This window comes from Salvelinus fontinalis, chromosome 20 (assembly GCF_029448725.1).
Source record: "Salvelinus fontinalis isolate EN_2023a chromosome 20, ASM2944872v1, whole genome shotgun sequence".
In the NCBI taxonomy this organism is placed as follows: domain Eukaryota; kingdom Metazoa; phylum Chordata; class Actinopteri; order Salmoniformes; family Salmonidae; genus Salvelinus; species Salvelinus fontinalis.
In genome coordinates, this window is record NC_074684.1 from 25,435,771 (window position 1) to 25,454,968 (window position 19,198).

General features: G+C 43.6%; 1 protein-coding gene across 2 annotated transcripts in view; it reads left to right on the top strand.

Annotated features, from left to right (window-relative positions):
- The window catches only part of LOC129817573 (transcription regulator protein BACH2-like), a 115,763-nt gene that overhangs the window by 54,558 nt on the left and 42,007 nt on the right, over positions 1–19,198 (top strand). For both annotated transcript variants that reach the window (XM_055872965.1, XM_055872966.1), the window contains exon 2: positions 17,706–17,960. In XM_055872965.1, coding sequence (XP_055728940.1) covers positions 17,718–17,960 — 243 coding nt within the window. In that variant the 5' untranslated portion in view covers positions 17,706–17,717. The remainder of the gene's footprint in view (positions 1–17,705; positions 17,961–19,198) is intronic.

Here is a 19,198-nt window from a genome sequence, read left to right on the forward strand (position 1 = left end):
GGTTCTATTGTCTGGGACTGTGCCAGGCAGGCTCAAGAGGACAGTGGTAGAGAGTTAGTGTGTTTGTTGGGAGGGAAACGTCTGCTGCTGTGGTACAGATCCAGTTTCAGCACTACTGCATATTTGTTTGTGTTTTTACTACTACTTGTCGTTCCTGGTTGTGCGTGTGTACTGTAGCTTCCTCCCCTGTGATAATTACGCTGTGAGACAGTTTCTTATTGGATTAGACTGACTCCTTAGCAGGCGGGCAGGCTACAGCTCTAAAGGGCATTTTTTGTCCATGGTGGGCTGGTCCGTGTTTCTTTCTACTCATATTAAAGAGATTATTTGGGACTTTTGTATACTTTTTAGCCAGTAGTTCTGAAAATAGCACTCACGAGCCAAAAGTGTTCCCTGAAAATAGCTTACTACATTTGCATTTCGTAATTTGCTCTCTCTCTCTCTTTCTCTCTTAAAAAAATCATTTTTAGTCGCCAAAATAGCGGAGCATCTCTTTAAGAACCGTAATAGGGAGGCTAGAGGCTGAGACTGAGGCCAGTCGGTCAGTCCCAGAGGCCTAGTTTCATGGTGTGAGAAGATTGGATTAGAACAGTTTGTTTCTATTAAAAGCCTATGGAAGAGGGAGCGAGCGATGTCTGACTGTGTGTGGTCATTTTGATCAGGCACTTCAATACAGAGACAGCAGATTAGCAGCAGGCTGTGTACTGTACTGTATGTGTAGGAACCCTATCCCTAGTCTCCACACACCACAGGAGGTTGGTGGCACCTTGATTGGGGAGGACGGGCTCGTGTTAATGGCTGGAGCGGAATCAGTGGAATGGTATCAACTACATCAAACACGTCGTTTCCCTGTGTTTGATTCCATTCCATTCGCTCTGTTCCAGACATTATTATGAGCCGTCCTCCCCTCAGAAGCCTCCACTGCCACACATTGATGATTCATCATACCAATGGTAGTTGTCCCAGAAATGTTTTAATGTTAGATAATGTGTCTGCCACCTGGTATCTAAATAACCTGAACATTTGGTACAGAACACAGATTTCACATTCTCTACCATTTTAAACCTGGGGTATTTTAAGTATTGAGAGATCAGACAAAAAAACCCTGGTGGGTACACTTTGGCATTACTCTTTTTTTATTCATGTTTTTTCATCTGTGAAGTCTCGGCCATTATAAATCCATTGACAGATTAGACTGCTAAAAATAAGGGGGGACTTAGTGTGCAGCCTAAACCATAAACAAACAAACTGTAGTTTCTCCTCTGCCCTGTCTGCCTGGGTTTTAGGGAGTAATTTGTGGTTCGCCAGAGGTTGGCCTCAGTCAGAAAGTGGCGGCGCACCGCGGGACGAAAAAAGGACAGTTTATGTGTGAGTTAGAACAGTGGCCTTCTCGCAGGCAGGCGGGCTGAGGCCAGGCAGGCATGTCCAGTCTGTGCGTGGGTGCTCTGGCTAGCCCACAGACTAGAGCTAAAACGCTTAGGATCATGCTCAGTCAGACACAGCGCATCAATCATTACCTTCCAAGAGCTGTGCTCCCAGGTCGTCACTGGAAAAGCAAATGTCCCTCCTGTCCGCAGACCTCCTCCATTTCAGCCAGCCTCTGGCCCTCATCTGCAAATAGCAACAGCCTGCGTGCACTTTTTCTCCCCGAGATCCCGGTATCCAGAAGGAACACTGCATGGCCTGCTACATCAGTCAATGTTGTATTTTCTCTGCTCTTGACTTCCAACGTGAGTTGAAAAGGAGAGAGTGATGTTTGGGAAACACGCAGTCAGGTGTCAGGGCCAGAGTAAGACTCAGGCCAGCAAGACATCTACATATGTGAGGAGGGACTTCACTTTGAGGCCCAGTCTATTGTCGTATCTTTTTAATTGAAGGATCCAAAGGGATGGATGGCCATGGAAGGCTGCCCTATAAAACACCTCTCTAGCCCTCTATGACTTTCATTCTGACTGACTGACTGCTGGGGGAAATGCTTATTTTTAAGCTGTGATATACGTTAGCACAGTAGGTTTTTCTTTACACCCACTGTCTATCGCCTTGGTTTCATCACACATGAAATAAATCATTTGAATGTGAGTTACATTAATTCCCCTACACTTGGAATGTCCTCCTCATTCACCTCTTTGCATTGACCTACAACAGGAAATGTGTGGCCAGAAAAAGCACATATAAAAAATAGAAGTTGGATAGCTTTAGTTGCTTGAGGTTGTCTTTATACCTCAGATTAAAATAAACATAGAAAATACTCCAGGCCATGATTCTGCAGCTTTTTCTGTATGATTCTGCATCTTTTTGGCATGAAAATCAGACAGAGCTCCTGTTCTTTAACAATGGAAGTAGTTGAAAGTGGCGGTGTGTCTGTGAAGTTATAATTACACTAGGCCTGAATGGGACTTCTCTCTCATCTGTTCATTGAAAATGAGTCATTGAAAATGCCAGACTGTAATAAAATACTTTCACACTGCCATGGAATGAATAACTAGCCATATCTGGTGGAGCTCTATTAATCTGTACAGTATCTCTACAACACACTATGCTCTGAAATGTATAGAAACCATTATTCATTTGCGTTTATTTCGATATTTGTGGGCTGGATAAACCTCTTGAGATGGGACATCTTGTTCTCGAGGGCGTCTTGAGAAGAATAGTTACATCACAAACAGAATCAATATGAAAAAGGAAAAACAACAGCCTGTCGATACGGACCCTTTTGATAGAAACTCTATTGTACTCATTTCAACCAACCATTTTCAACCAGCCTCTTCTGCAATAGATATAGTTCTATAATGGTACAATCTATAATGGTTGACCCTCACAAGACCTTGGCTGCACTCACCTCTCTTTCCTCCCCTCCCTCCCTCCTTGGTCTGGTCTGGAGGACTTAAGATGCAGTGTTTTAATCAAGCAGAAATCAATAGCTCCAGAGATATATATTGATCTCTTAGGCCCAAGAGTGTAAGATTGGCCAGTGGCCCTGTAAACATTTGCCCAGTGGCCCTGTAAACAGATGATCATGTAAACAGTACCTTGGTGGTATTATACATTTTGTATTGTAGATATGTAGTGATGTAATAATGTTATATGATGTACTGTTTTGTCTTTTGTTTTATATTGTAATGTAAGTGCCTTTAATGTGTTTGGACTCCAGGAAGAGTAGCTGCTGCCTTGGGGATCCCTAATAAATACAAATACAAATAATTGAAGAAGGTATGAAGGGTAACATATGTATGTCTGGATTAAGGTGAAGTTCAGATTTGAGCACCATTGATACTAGATAGCATTTGTCACATAGCAGCAATATCTGTCCATAATAAGTAACAACATGTGGTGGAGGAGAGAAAACCACCTACCAAAACAATACTTCAACCAGTACTCATCTCAAAGAGCAATGGTGAGTATTGTTCACATACATAACATTTGCATTGCTCACATACATAACATTTCCACCTCTGGCAGTGATTGAAATGGCATTATTGTAATCACGCTGATCATCACCACAGGTACAGTCAGTGTTTCCTCCCTCAGAATATTTCCAGCGTGTCTCAAGTCTCTCACGTACAACAAGAGTGCATATGCTAATCAGTGGATTTCTCTTCTCAGTTTGAGTCACCTACAGAGTTGTCTTAACCCACACTAACCACAGTATGTGTCACATCTGTGCTTACTTTAACCATAACCTTTCAGTTCGTGCCCTCTCAATGTATTTCAGACACACATGGGTTGTCTTACGTACACCTCCTATCTCCTTCTCTGACTGATCACGTCTGGGTTTGCTCCAACTTGACTGTTCTGTGTCAGTGTTCTTCTCTCATTGACCTTATCATGACTGTCTAAGGCAGTAGTTCCCAACCTTTTTCAGTTGCTGTACCACCAGCTGAATGTTGCTCTGCCCAGAGTACCCCTGAAGTACCCCCTCATGTGCATTTTACCAGTAGACCTATGGTCTCATGAGTCTTCTCAAGTACCCCCAGAGGTCCAAGTACCCCTGATTGGGAGCCACTGGTCTAAGGTATGGGGATTCCATAGGAAGTGGTGTTACTAGTCGAGTCACCACTGTAGGAGGCAAAATCACGCAGATGTTGCATATGAAATAATACATCACTTGACTTGTGTGTACGATGAGTGGTGAGTGGTATAATTTATTATTAGAGGATTTGTTCATGATCTGTATGGCATTAATTTCACAACATTTAATCTAACCTACTATTCTGCTTGTCTTAGTGTGCACATGCAGACTCATTATCCCCAGTCACATACATTCACATGTGTTGCAGCCTCACCTCAGCTCCCAGATTAGCTCTCTTACACTCCTGTCAGTGTTTCTGCCAGCAGGTCATCTGACCTGGTATGGGCACTGGCAGACAGTCACTCTGTGTCTGTGTAATGTGAGCAAGGTCCCCTCAGCTTGGCCAGGACCAGGGTCACTGGTGTGTTGTGTTGGTATGTGTGAACATACTGCAACCCCCTCACCATAGCCAGCCACAGTACACGTCATGAACTGACAGCAGCGGGTGTGCAGGCAGGCAGTGTATCCCTAGACAACCTTAGTGACACACTGCATGACATCCATTTATGTGACCTGTCCAATTACCTTATAGCATAGTAAAGGGAGTGAGGCTATGTGTGAGAAAGTTCTATGGAAACTCTAGACAGATTATCCAGTCCAGTCTGCTGTAGTTGTCTATGGTGGATCTGTCATTCTTTACCATTCAATTAGTATATTAGTATAACCATGTTTCCTTTATTTGTCTTCTTGTCAATTTGATTTTAAGGAACACATTTTGCAGCTGTTGAGTTTAAAGAGGAAATACTGCAGGGTGAATAGCTGACCCTCCCATTCACATTTCAAAACTGAAACTGTGGTTGAAAAGCAATAACTAAAGTCTTCATTAATGAATGTATTAATAAAAAAATTATGAATGAGTGATATCCTTCACATTTTGGAGAAAGGACCATTTGTACAGTATGGCTCTCTTACTTCCTAGTGTATAATCTTGCTTCTTGTAAGAACTGGGGTTAATTGGGCATAACATGACAACTGTAAATAACCATAGAAACAGGAATTATTGTCATGCGAATTTTTTTTCACCATGGTGGAGCTTTTGTCTGTGTCTCAAATTTTACCCTATTCCCCATGTAATGTATACCATAGGGCTCTGGTCAAAAGTAGTGCACTACATGGGGAATAGGGTGCCATTTGAGATGCAATCTTTGTCTGGAGCTCTGATTTCTCAGAGAAACGTATTATTTATTGATGCTCAACGTAGATGAATTACAATCAGTCATCACCCTGAATGAAGCTTTTCATCTCTGCCTTATGGTTTAGCTTGGTAGCGTCTCTCTCTGATCTCTGCTGGGGATCTTGAACATGTCTGTGCTTTATAGTTCACACATCCATGCACACGCTACAACTGAGAGAGAGCACTTGTATCTATTCTTACAACGCTAGATAGCCAGATATCACACCTTCAAGGGTGCTGTGGTGTGTGTGAAAAGCTGCTTTTTCACTTCTATATCAACGGATGAATGCCCTCCAACGCACTCACACATACATGTTCACACCACACACACTGAACAACACCCTCAGCCTTTGAAGGCTTCCCGTGGGTGGTTCCCTGTGTCACCTCCTTCCTGTGAGAAGAGTTTCCATTCGCAGGTTGTTGTTGTTTGTTTTTTTCCATTAGTAGGTGAAGTTTTATTTAATTGCCAAATATCTCATCAACATTTTCATATTATTATTATTTTTGTATCTGGTGGATTTTGTTTTGGTGTTGTTTTGTATAAATCCATCCATCTGGCTCCTCTCCAACACTACCCATAACCCCCTAGTACCCCCCCACCCCCCATCCCCCAGCCAGACAGACCCTTCCATTGGGTCCCGTTCATTAATAATTCAGGGAATAATCCCACTTCGGAAACACTCTTCCCAGCAGCCCCATGGTCTGCCAATCACCAGGCTTAATTAGCACATGCGCCCAGCCGCCCATTCACCATTCACCACACAGCTCTGGCTCTAGTGGCAACGCTCAAATTCCTTGTGGTAACCAGATTAATCTGAAATAACCCCATGTTTTGCTTATTTTGCTTGTTTCAGGCAATGTGATGTGATAGTGAAGGTGTTTTGCTTGTTTCAGACCAAGCTGGTGTGATAGTGAGTTTTTTTTGCTTGTTTCAGACCAAGCTGGTGTGATAGTGAGGGTTTTTTGCTTGTTTCAGACCAAGCTGGTGTGATGGTGAGGGTGTTTTGCTTGTTTCAGACCAAGCTGGTGTGATAGTGAGGGTGTTTTGCTTGTTTCAGACCAAGCTGGTGTGATGGTGAGGGTGTTTTGCTTGTTTCAGACCAAGCTGGTGTGATGGTGAGGGTGTTTTGCTTGCTTCAGGCCAAGCTGGTGTGATAGTGAGGGTGTTTTGCTTGTTTCAGACCAAGCTGGTGTGATGGTGAGGGTGTTTTGCTTGCTTCAGGCCAAGCTGATGTGATAGTGAGGGTGTTTTGCTTGTTTCAGACCAAGCTGGTGTGATGGTGAGGGTATTTTGCTTGTTTCAGGTAATGTGATGTGATGGTGTGGGTGTTTTGCATGTTTCAGGCCAAGCTGATGTGATGGTGTGGGTGTTTTTCTTGTTTCAGGTAATGTGATGTGATGGTGTGGGTGTTTTGCTTGTTTCAGGCAATGTGATGTGATGGTGTGGGTGTTTTGCTTGTTTCAGGCTGATGTGATGTGTGGGTGTTTTGTTTGTTTCAGGTAATGTGATGTGTGGGTGTTTTGTTTGTTTCAGGCTGATGTGATGTGATGGTGTGGGTGTTTTGCTTGTTTCAGACCAAGCTGATGTGATGGTGAGGGTGTTTTGCTTGTTTCAGGCCAAGCTGATGTGATGGTGTGGGTGTTTTGCTTGTTTCAGGTAATGTGATGTGTGGGTGTTTTGTTTGTTTCAGGCTGATGTGATGTGATGGTGTGGGTGTTTTGCTTGTTTCAGACCAAGCTGATGTGATGGTGAGGGTGTTTTGCTTGCTTCAGACCAAGCTGGTGTGATGGTGAGGGTGTTTTGCTTGTTTCAGACCAAGCTGGTGTGATAGTGAGGGTGTTTTGCTTGTTTCAGACCAAGCTGGTGTGATAGTGAGGGTGTTTTGCTTGTTTCAGACCAAGCTGGTGTGATAGTGAGGGTTTTTTGCTTGTTTCAGACCAAGCTGGTGTGATAGTGAGGGTGTTTTGCTTGTTTCAGACCAAGCTGGTGTGATAGTGAGGGTGTTTTGCTTGTTTCAGACCAAGCTGGTGTGATAGTGAGGGTGTTTTGCTTGTTTCAGACCAAGCTGGTGTGATAGTGAGGGTGTTTTGCTTGTTTCAGACCAAGCTGGTGTGATAGTGAGGGTTTTTTGCTTGTTTCAGACCAAGCTGGTGTGATAGTGAGGGTGTTTTGCTTGTTTCAGACCAAGCTGGTGTGATAGTGAGGGTGTTTTGCTTGTTTCAGACCAAGCTGGTGTGATAGTGAGGGTGTTTTGCTTGTTTCAGACCAAGCTGATGTGATGGTAAGGGTGTTTTGCTTGTTTTAGGCAATGTGATGTGATGGAGTGGGTGTTTTGCTCACGTCAGAGTTTTCCTGTGGTTGATATGGCCCAGGTGCCTGTGGTTGTTGAGCTTCAGCAGAAAGGGTTCTGTAATGATTGAACTGATCTCAGGAGGAGGAAGGGCTTTTAAACATCGACACAATGGAGACGTGAGAGGAATTTGCTTGAGGTGCAGAAGTTAAGGTTAGTAGTTTGTGATACTCTCCGAGATTAGGCACACAAAAGAATGTACCCTGCACTTATTACATTTTTACCATGTAAATAACATCAAGTTGCTAGGCAAAATTCCGGTATCTGGATGTAGGGGATTACCGTATTCTTCTTGAAGACAGCCGTTGCCTCATCTACCTTCAAAATATATTTTTGGTTTTAAATTTCCAGCTCAGAAATAAGCAGTTAATAATAATAATAATAATAATAATGTATTACATTTCTATAGCGCTTTTCATGACAAGCTCAAAGCTTTAAAGTCTCTACTGTGTTTCTCTAGACTCTATAGCGTGATCACAGTGTCAATTTGATAGTTGACACAGAATATGATGCAACTGGGAACATTATTTACATTTGTGTCCATGCGGACCAGATAGCCCAGGTCTACAGTTAACTCAGTGTTTCTATCATATGTCACAAGTCTGTTACCATATAAGACAGTGTTATGACTCATCCTACTTTCTGACCTACAATGTGGGAAGTCATGATTCATGCAAGCTGCAGCTTAAGCAGAAAGAGTCCTAAAATACTCTGGTATGCCGTCACACACACACTCACACACACACATAGTGATACACACACAAATACACCGTACACACACACCCACACACTCACATATGCACAGATGTACTCAGTACTCAGCAACAGATAGCGAGACATAATAAAGTTACCCGAGTGAGAAGGAGAGTTACAGAATGACTGGCCCAGTTGAGAAATCCATCTGAGGTAATACGAGCACGTTTGTCTATATTGTGTTTCCAGGCATGAGCTACATAAGGTGCATTTCTGTCAGGAAGTGGTTTTCTGTGTTGTTATTTGTTGGCAAGCCACATAGTTGTTGTCTCAGCACTGTCGTAAAGTAGATTCTGCGATTAAAGCAATTTAATGCTGAGTGATCGATCCAACCTCATTACATCTTGGTCTAAATGAGAGACTGCTTCAAAACATCTTGTTAGTTGTTACTGCTTGCGTTGACATACTAATTTGACTAAAGCCCTGTGCGATGGAATTAATGAGCTCTAATTTGATTCTCCATCATCATTAGAATGAATTTGATACTCTCATGGAGAGTCCTTTTTCTCTGTAGGTAACACCATTAATTATAATCCACATAATAATTTACATTTCCTGTTGCTGCACAATTATTTTCCTGCTGTAGCAAACTGGCTCAAATTAAGATCCTACATCTGCATACAGTACGATGTATGTTTCATTTCAATCAGCAGTTAGTGATGACTGATGAGTGAGGTCTTTGTGATGTGGAGCATATGGAATAACTACTCTGCTAGATACATGTGTAAGGAGCACAACAGCCTGCATGACCACCCTCATGTTTCACAGCAATACGTCAGCATTTTAACCTACTTTAATCTGGATAACCGTTGCCATTGATAGTTTACACAGACTATACTATTGTACTTTTCACTAATTGTTTTTTCTTAGAGGGTGAATCCCTATGGTGTTCTTAGTATTGATTCACGTGCTGAAGGTTATAGCCCTCTGCCTGCCTCTATAAGACATGAACTACCTTAGTTGTTAACACGTTGGATTGTACAGATCTCTTAATGGTGTTACTAAACAAGTCCCCCAAGTCCCCTATGGCAGTGTGCAAAATCAGGAGATCTCCTCCTCCCCTCTCCTTCCTTCTTTCTTCCATCTCCCTCCTCCTCTCTCCCCTCCTTCCCTCTCTCTTCTTTCTTCCCTCCTTCACAACCACCAGAAACAGAGCGGATCCCATTCCTCTTTTCTAACATTAATATTTAAAGTGCTGGCAGCCTACTGGTCGAAAGTTAATAATTTGCTGTTTTTGCTCTTGCTCGGGATCGGAGCGTAGTGACATAATATTGATCTCTATCCGGGTGGACTTTTGTTGATCGAGTTGGGATTTAATGAACACCGGCATAGCCTGACTTGTCTCTGTGTCTGTCTGACACCTCTGCAACCCTTCTCTGTGGCCTGAGGAGACCCAGAGTTAAATACATCAATGCATTGTCTTCTCATAGCCACCCCTTCTTTACCAGTGGCGGTCGATTCCATTTAAGATGAGGGAGGACGCTCATTTTTCTTATGAGCGTTTCCTTTTTTCTATTTCAGCATATTGGATGACTGCCCTTTATATTCCATTCTCCCAGTTCAATGGACCAGCGATATGTTTAGGCTACTACATGATACTTTAATTTACCCATCATGAGGTTTGCTACAACCTAGTCTATGAATTAATGTATACAACGTAGGTGCACACAGGTCGAGAGAAAAATTTGAGGTGCCAGACAGTGACACATGGACACATGGACAGTGACACATTCAATACAGCTTTGCACACTTTTGCCTGCATCTAACTGATCTAGGTGTAATCATCAGTCCAACAGTTGCAAACATGGGTTTCTATTGGACAAATTCAGGTATGCTTATCTGTTTGCTGTTATGTTTCGTTCTGTTTGCTTCCGTTTAAGAAACGTTTTTCAACGGAATCGGCAGAATGAATACACCCCTGATCACGAGTAAACACAGTTCACTTTCATAGCAGCCACATTGTATTCCTTCTGACATCTATGCACTCTCCTACTCTCAACTTTTCCCTTTGCTAGTGGACTTCAATGCACAACACATCAGCTGTCTGTGACCAGCTGAAAAAACCTTTCCAAGCCAAACTTTATCATAACCGCTAACCGCTACACACAGCCTACATTGTTGTCACCATATTAGCGATAGTAACGTCATAGTCAGCATATCTAACAAAACTAACACGTTAGTAAACCCACTAAAATCATGCAGTACAGTGTACAGTCAGTAAGCAGTTTAGCAGTTTTATCGGCATGTTCTGGTGGCAATAAATTAGTAAAACTAAAAGCTGACCTTGACTTGGAAGAGTTCCAGTGTTGGATAGTCATACTGTAGCCAGCTAGCTAACATAGCATCTGTTTGAGCCAGTTGTTTGAGTAGGCTAAAGTAGATAGCTGCATTTGCTAGCTAAGTAAGTGAAACTGGAAACAAATTATGAAATATAGTTATCTCCCTCTCTGTTGCTTTTCCCTCTCTCTTGCTTTTTAATTTGTTAAAAACAGTTCAACTATTGTCTTTCTCTCTCTTTGAGTCAACTACTCACCACATTTTATGCACTTCAGTGCTAGCTAGCTATAGCGTTCAGTACTAGATTAATTCGCTGGTCCACTGATTGTGTAGACAACATGTCAGTTCATGCTGCAAGAGCTCTAACAGGTTGGAGTACATCCTCCAGAAGTTGTCATAATTACTGTTTAAGTCTTTGGAAGGGGGTGAGAACCATGAACCTCCTAGGTTTTGTATTGAAGCCAATGTACTAAGAGGAGGACAGAAGCTAGCTGTACTCCGTCTACACCATGGTGCTACCCTACAGAGTGCTGTTGAGGCTACTGTAGACCTTCATTGGAAAACAGTGTGTTTAATCAATGATTTGGTTACATTAATATATTTAGTATAGTTTTATCTAAAAATGATAATTTTTTTTAGGTTTCACTATTCAAAAAAATGTAATAATTCACTGAGGAGGATGGTCCTCCCATTCCTTCTCTGAGGAGCCCCCAATGTTCTATACATACACTACATGACCAAAAGACACCTGGTCGTCGAACATCTTATTCCAAAATCATGGGCATTAATATGGAGTTGGTCCCACCTTTGCTGCAATAACACCCTTCACTCTTCTGGGAAGGCTTTCCACTAGATGTTGGAATGTTGCTGCGGGAACTTGCTTCCGTTCAGCCAAAAGAACATTAGTGAGGTTGGGCACTGATGTTGGGCGAATAGGCCTGGCTTCCAGTCGGTGTCCCAATTAATCCGAAAGGTTCGATGGGGTTGAGGTCAGGGCTCTGTGCAGGCCAATCAAGTTCTACCACACCGATCTCGACATGTTATGACCTCTATTACTTAATGCATCATAGATTCAGTGTAAACTATCTTGTGTAAATTATCCTACAACATATTTTCACGAGTTAAAAATTATATTAATATTGCTGACTATCAATGACACCTATGTGCTCACTTAAACTACTGTCTGTTATTTATATATCTAATCAAATGTATTTATAAAGCCCTTTTTACATCAGCAGATGTCATAAAGTGCTTATACAGAAACATTGCCTAAAAACCCAAATAGCAAGCAGATGAATACCAATATACCTTTGTATTATTGATTTCTATATTAGGGAAACACATCTGTACAGATACTGTCACCAACTTAACAGCTCTCTGCCCGGCCCTCTCAGGTGTCTGTCTGTCTGCGCCTCTCAATGATTTGGTTTCACTAATCTACTACAATTAACTTACCTAAAGCCCCACACCAAAACCCTTAACAGGCTGAGGAAATAATGACCTTGATGGCCAAGAGAACACGTACTACATGGATTACTACGTCGTCGTTTTCATTCCAATACATGACTTTTGAAACAGTTGAACAATTACACACGGAGCCCTCCAGGTGGTTGAATAAGCAGAATTCTCTAATGTCCTGTGGGAGGGAGAGATCTGCATGAAGAGAAGCATGCAGGAGCCTGAGACCATTGAGATGAGGAAATTGCCACTTAATGGGAATAGTCATCTGGGTTGACTTTCATGTTGAAGTGAGTGGAGGGCTCTGATCCCTCATTTTAGAGAAAGTACAAAGATGAATATAGGCATTTATAGGAACATACAGCAGGCAATGGGGGCCACACATGTTTGTCTTTCCATCTGTTTATCTGTCAGTCATAGGATGGTGCTGGGCGATGTTTATGGTATATCGGCAGGGGTTATCTATTTCCCCCAGGCAGACATTTTTTCAATTAGTGGTTTTATCACCTTTAAAGCCATGTTTGACATTGACTGCCTTAGCTGCCTGTTTGACATTACCTCTCCAAGCACATTTCTTATCGCTAGCTACTTAATTTGGTAATTTACAATTAAAGTCATGCTCATCCTCGGAGTAGTTACAGACATCTGGCATCAGGCCTCCTGTCCTAATGGTACACATTACACAGTAACGCAATGTTCTCTCCCATTACTCGTAGTCTTGCTAGTATTCAATACATACTGCTCAGGAGACTTGGTGTGCGTCCCAAATGGCACCCCATGGGCCCTGGTCAAAAGTGGTCAAAAGTAGTGTACTATAAAGGGAATAGGGTGCCATTTGGGACACACTCCTAATAGTATTACAGCAGCAGACATGGCTTGTTTACTTCCAGCAAATGCCATCATAGAGAGAGAGAGAGTGATTCAGATTTTCTGATTAGAAACTATGTTACAATTAAAGTCATACACATCCTCGGAGTAGTTACAGACATCTGGCATCAGAACAGTCTCTAATTTTCCATTGTGTTGTCTGTTAAGATACCTCACATCATCCCATACTCTGTGAAAATGGCTGTAGAGAGAAAGGCGTGTATGTCTGAGGAGGAGTGCGTTGTCATGGCATCCAGGGTGTACATGTGGGAAGGGGGTTTGGTCCCTGGTAGATGATGCCCTGTTTCTGAGTTATGTGACCTTTCTGCTGTCATGAGTGTGGCGCTTTAGGCTTTGTTTTGTTCCGCATTGAGAGAGAGAGAGAGAGAGAGAGAGAGAGAGAGAGAGAGAGAGAGAGAGAGAGAGAGAGAGAGAGGAGAGTCCTCTCCCCTCTGCTCCCCCTTCTCTTCACGTCAATCCCCTCTCTGCACATGCCTAAGAGACACAGAGAGGAGAGGACACGTCACAGAGCCCATCATGATGCTCTTACTCCCCCTCTCCTACAGGGCCCCCTAAGCCGAAACGCATCATAATGCCATGTCATAGGTGACTGAAACCATCCACTGTTTTGTCTGTGTGTGTGCGTGAGTAACCCCACTAACCCCATTAACCTCACTGAGCCTGTGAGACGGGAGGTGACTGGGTTCTACTGGCTAGGCTATAACCTTTCAGCTAGTGGTCAGGAGTCAGGAGTCAGTCAGTTGAATGGACTGAGGAAAGGCTTTTACAGTCAAGGTGCAGACGGTCCACATACAGACCACGAGTCCATTCATACAGTGCATGCAGGCGACAGCTAACTGCAATCATAAAGGCGTCTGCAGAAAAGGTATTGCAAGTGGCTGGTGGATGGTGACAGTATGGGTCTTTGATGGTAGTAGTTCCTTTGTTTACTGTACAGTATAGACGCATTGTAGTCGCACATTGAACTCAAATAAGCTGTGTGTGTGTGTGTGTGTGTGTGTGTGTGTGTGTGTGTGTGTGTGTGTGTGTGTGTGTGTGTGTGTGTGTGTGTGTGTGTGTGTGTGTGTGTGTGTGTGTGTGTGTGTGTGTGTGTGTGTGTGTGTGTGTGTGCGTACTTTGTGTATGTACGCTTGTATGCATGTCTTTGTTAATATACTGTATAATATTACAGGAATCGCTGGTAAAGTGTAAAGAGCTGAGAACTGACTCCTCTCCAGCCACATTAGTGTTGGTTTTTTTGTGTTTAAAAATAAATAAATTGTACCCCCTTTTTTCTCCCCAATTTCGTGGTATCCAATTGTTAGTACTTACTATCTTGTCTCATCGCTACAACTCCCGTACGGGCTCGGGAGAGACGAAGGTCGAAAGCCTCCGAAACACAACCCAACCAGCCGCACTGCTTCTTAACACAGTCCGCATCAAAACCGGAAGCCAGCCGCACCAAAGTGTCAGAGGAAACACCATGCACCTGGAGACCTTGGTTAGCGCGCACTGCGCCCGGCCCGCCAAAGGAGTTGCTGGTGCGCGATGAGACAAGGATATCCCTACCGGCCAAACCCTCCCTAACCCGGACAACGCTAGGCCAATTGTGCGTTGCCCCATGGACCTCCCGGTCGCGGCCGGCTGCGACAGAGCCTGGGCGCAGCTAGCGCTGCAATGCAGTGCCCTAGACCACTGCCCCACCCGGGAGGCCCTACATTAGTATTAATCAGTGTCGGTGCTTCAGGAGAATAGAGCTGTGCCTAGGCCCAGAGTCAGCTCTGTTGATGGGTTTGTCGGAAACGTATCACCACACTACTGCGCTTTTGATCTGTACAGGAGTGTTAGTCACAAAGCAGGTTAGCTGCATCAGTTAGTGAAAAGAGCTGCGGTAGAAACTAAATTAACTTAAAAAAAGAGCTTTGCATCCCTCAGCAATTCTAATCAGAACGCAACCATAACCAGCTATTTTGTGGTGCGTGCGTGTGTGTTTGTGTGTATCGTCCCTGTATTTTTCCTTCCCCGCTGCAAAACAGACTTCTGAAATGGAAGCAAGGCGAACACACATTCCAGGGTTAGAAATAGCATGTTTGGATTGTTATGAACCTTGCAACCACATCTGGAGACATTATTCTTGGAAGACAGGTCATTATCCTGCCAAGCACACTGAGAAATGTATGGTGGAAATAAAAAAAACTGAACAATAATTGGGACCGACCACTCAGACAACCACTGTAAATGTCTGGACAGTGGTTACAAACCGGCCCCCGCATGGCCGCACCAGCCCTATCATACCACAGCAAAAGATATGAGGGTCTGCAATGATGGCTGGTATAGTAACAGCAGTGAGATCAAATTAGGTTTGTTTTTAAACCTGGAGAGGTAAGGGCCAGAACTCTCTCCCTCATGTAGTTGATGACTACATAGTTTGCACTGTAGTTATTGAGGTGTAAAACCTGAGCACTGTCTGATTCTCATTCCTGGTAGGAAATGGACATAGGTGATATTTCACTACCCTGGCAGAGCAGCAGAGTAGTGTTTTCCGGTCAGTCCACTTCCATTTACAAGACAGGAGTTTCCATTTTCAACAGAGACATTTCCGTTTGCAGGGGGGAAAGAAGCCTCCATTCTCACCAGTAGTGTTGTCGTCCACTGAGGCGAGGCGGTGTGTTAGAGCTATTTTACTGATGTTATATTCAGCTGTCTGAGTGAGAGCCAGGACTGCTCCAAATGTGGCACAGTGTCTGACAGTCAAGGAAAGCATGGCCTGGCCGGTCACTAGGGACTCCTCTTAATGTGACTGATGACTACATGTACACAAAGTTATCTATGTTCTACGTGTAGAACCAGGAATGAAGTAGGGGTTGACGAGTAAGCAAACCCAGGCATAAAAGAGAGTCAGTTATAGAGTGCCTCCGTATGATTTATCTGCAGAAGGATAGCTGAAAGATAGTTGAATTCCTATCTATCGCCAGTGGTTGAGCAGAGGGGAAAATTGGCCTGACACTGACTTCATGGAAATGTGCTGCCGGTTCCAAGAACAGAGCTTCTTATGTGTGTTTTGAAGGAACTATGGAGTCATGCAGCTCTGATTTACTAAGAACAGCAAGCCCTGCGGATGTGAAAACTCATTATATGATGGAAACAAGTCCGGCAGGCTCTATCTGTGTTTATTACTTGGTTTCTATAGCAATATGATCAATTAACAATATTCTTCAGTGGTTTCACGTTTACAGGGATACTTCAGGATTTTAGCAATGAAGCCTCTTATCTACTTCCCCAAAGTCAGATCAACTCGTGGAAACCATTTTTTGTGTCCCTGCCTGCAGTTTGAAAGAAGTTGCTAACTAGCATTAGTGTGATTTCTGACTTTATTGTTACACACATGCTAGTAGATAACATAGAATGCCAGTCATTGGGCAAACACTAGTTAGCATTAGCTCGCAAAACTACCTCTAACTTCCGTCCTACAGGATGCAGACACATAGAAATGGTATCCATGAGTTCATCTGACTCTGGGGAAGTAGATAAAGGGCTTCATTGCCAAAATCCCGAAGTATACCTTTAAGAGTCACTTACTCAATAAAGGCAGAACATTGGTACAAACGTGTTGTTGTCGTAGTGTTGTAAAGCAGTGTTTCCCAACTCTGGTCCTCCAGTGCCCCCAACAGTACACAGGTTTATTGTAGCCCTTGACAAACACACGTCATTCAACTCATTGAGGGCTTGATGATTAGTTAACACGTTGAATCAGGTGTGCTTGTCCAGGGTTACAATAAAAATGTGTTTTGTTGGGGGTACTGGAGGACCAGGGTTGGGAAACACTGTTGTGAAGCATCCTTTTTTGCAGAGAGAACCAGTCCTTTCAATTCTCCCTGCACTGTGTGTATGTGGAGCACTGATAAGATGAAATGCTTTTAAATATACATTATGCTTTTCTTCCTTTAGTACAGCCTAAATGACTGTGGGTGGAAGCGCTTGACTGCAAGGACCAAAGCCAAATATCAGGCTTCTGAGGGATTAAAGCAACATAAACAACTGTATAGACACTGTGTTCCTTTACACAGTTTACACAGTTCTGGCGAGGAGGCTCGAGTGGAGTTTGTATGACTGGTGTTCATTCTTCTCCTGTTTGAGAGTCTTATTATTCTGTGCTGAGTGTGCTTGAGTGGCACTCATATAGTCCCTCCCGACCTTCTTAGATTAGGAGCCTGAGGACTTTCTTCTCTGTCTGTCTCTGTGAAAGGATGACACCTTTTAGACAGGGAGTGTGTGTTCTGTTGTGCTACTGTATCAGTGTCCGTGTGCATAGGGTATGCAAGCTGTTTTTTGTTTGCGGTATGATGTGTGTGTGTGGGGGGGGGCTGTGTGGGCTGTGTACAGGAACATGAGTCTATGTGGAGGTGTGTGTATGTGGGAGGATGTGTGTTATTGCTTGTGTGTTTGCATGCAAGGGCGTGTATGAGTGGGAATGTGTTAGGTACTTGCGGTTTGAGAGTGTGTATATTTCCTGGCTATAAGGGGTGTTTGAGAGAGTAAAGCTGAGCTGAGGCGGTCTGATCTGGTCATGGTGTATGTATTCAATCATGGGGCTGACTGTGTTTGGGGCTGGTGAAGTAGGCTGGGCCGTGGGAGATGAGGAGAGGCCCACTGATGTCAGCCCTGCGGTATGCACTAGCTCACCAACAGGGCTCGCCACATTAATCTGAAAGCTGAACCCCACCCCCCTCTCACCCCATTGTGCTTCTATTTCCAGGGCGTGAGCGGAATGTCCGTGGATGAGAAGCCTGAAGCCCCCATGTACGTGTATGAGTCGACGGTTCATTGTACCAATATCCTCCTGTGCCTGAACGACCAGCGGAAGCAGGATATCCTGTGCGATGTGACTGTCCTGGTGGAGGGCAAGGAGTTCCGCGGCCACCGGGCCGTGCTGGCCGCCTGCTCAGAATACTTCTTGCAGGCTCTGGTGGGACAGGCCGAGAATGACTTGGTCCTCAGCCTACCTGAGGAGGTATGTATCTACTGTATAACAACTGAGCGTAACCTCTATAACACCTACTGTATAACAACTGAGCGTAACCTCTATAACACCTACTGTATAACAACTGAGCGTAACCTCTATAACACCTACTGTATAACAACTGAGCGTAACCTCTATAACACCTACTGTATAACAACTGAGCGTAACCTCTATAACACCTACTGTATAACAACTGAGCGTAACCTCTATAACACCTACTGTATAACAACTGAGCGTAACCTCTATAACACCTACTGTATAACAACTGAGCGTAACCTCTATAACACCTACTGTATAACAACTGAGCGTAACCTCTATAACACCTACTGTATAACAACTGAGCGTAACCTCTATAACACCTACTGTATAACAACTGAGCGTAACCTCTATAACACCTACTGTATAACACCTAGTATTAAGAACAACATCTTAGTTTCCACACCTGGTCAAACACACAGTCAGACATTCACTCCAATCTGGTTCTTTTGACTGTTTCATCATCAGCCTGTTTTTATCACTATTCACTTCATATCTTCTCAGTCCAATATCAACTGTCTCTTTGCCATGAATGGTGTTGAGATGAATGGTGTCAGGGAGGATATAAGACATCCTAACAGTGTTTTAATTTAATCTGTGAGGTCTTATAGCTGACGAGGAGAGAGGGAGATGTGCTACTGTAGCGATGGTGCTAGTGAGACCATGTAGAACCATGATTACCAATTATCACCTCTCCCTCCACTCTCAGCTCTCATCAGCTCCTCAGCTCTCTGTAGCAGGTAGCACTTAACTCTGTGACTGACGCAATCTCCCTCACGCAGCCAACACTTTTCTTCCCCTTCCCAGCACTCCTGTCATTCCAGCCTCACCCCTTCAGAACCCCCCAACCCTCACCACCCATAGATGTGTCATAGTGATAACAATTCTCCTCTGACATATTGATGTCACACACTCACACATCACATACACACACTTGGCCCGCAAAACTGGGGCACACACCACATGTGAAGGAGCTGTGTGGTTCCGAGCTGTGTGGGGTTGGAGCTAGCATGCATTAATAATGTAATGCCTGTCCAAAGACTTTTACTGTTGCCTCGATAGCTAGAAAATAAGTCACCATCCCTCCATCTCTGTGGAAATCTCCCCTGAAAGATCAATCTGTTCCTGTTTTATGTAAAATTAGCAATGTGTGTTTAGTAAGTTACTATGGGTTATTCCTGGGAATGGCTCTG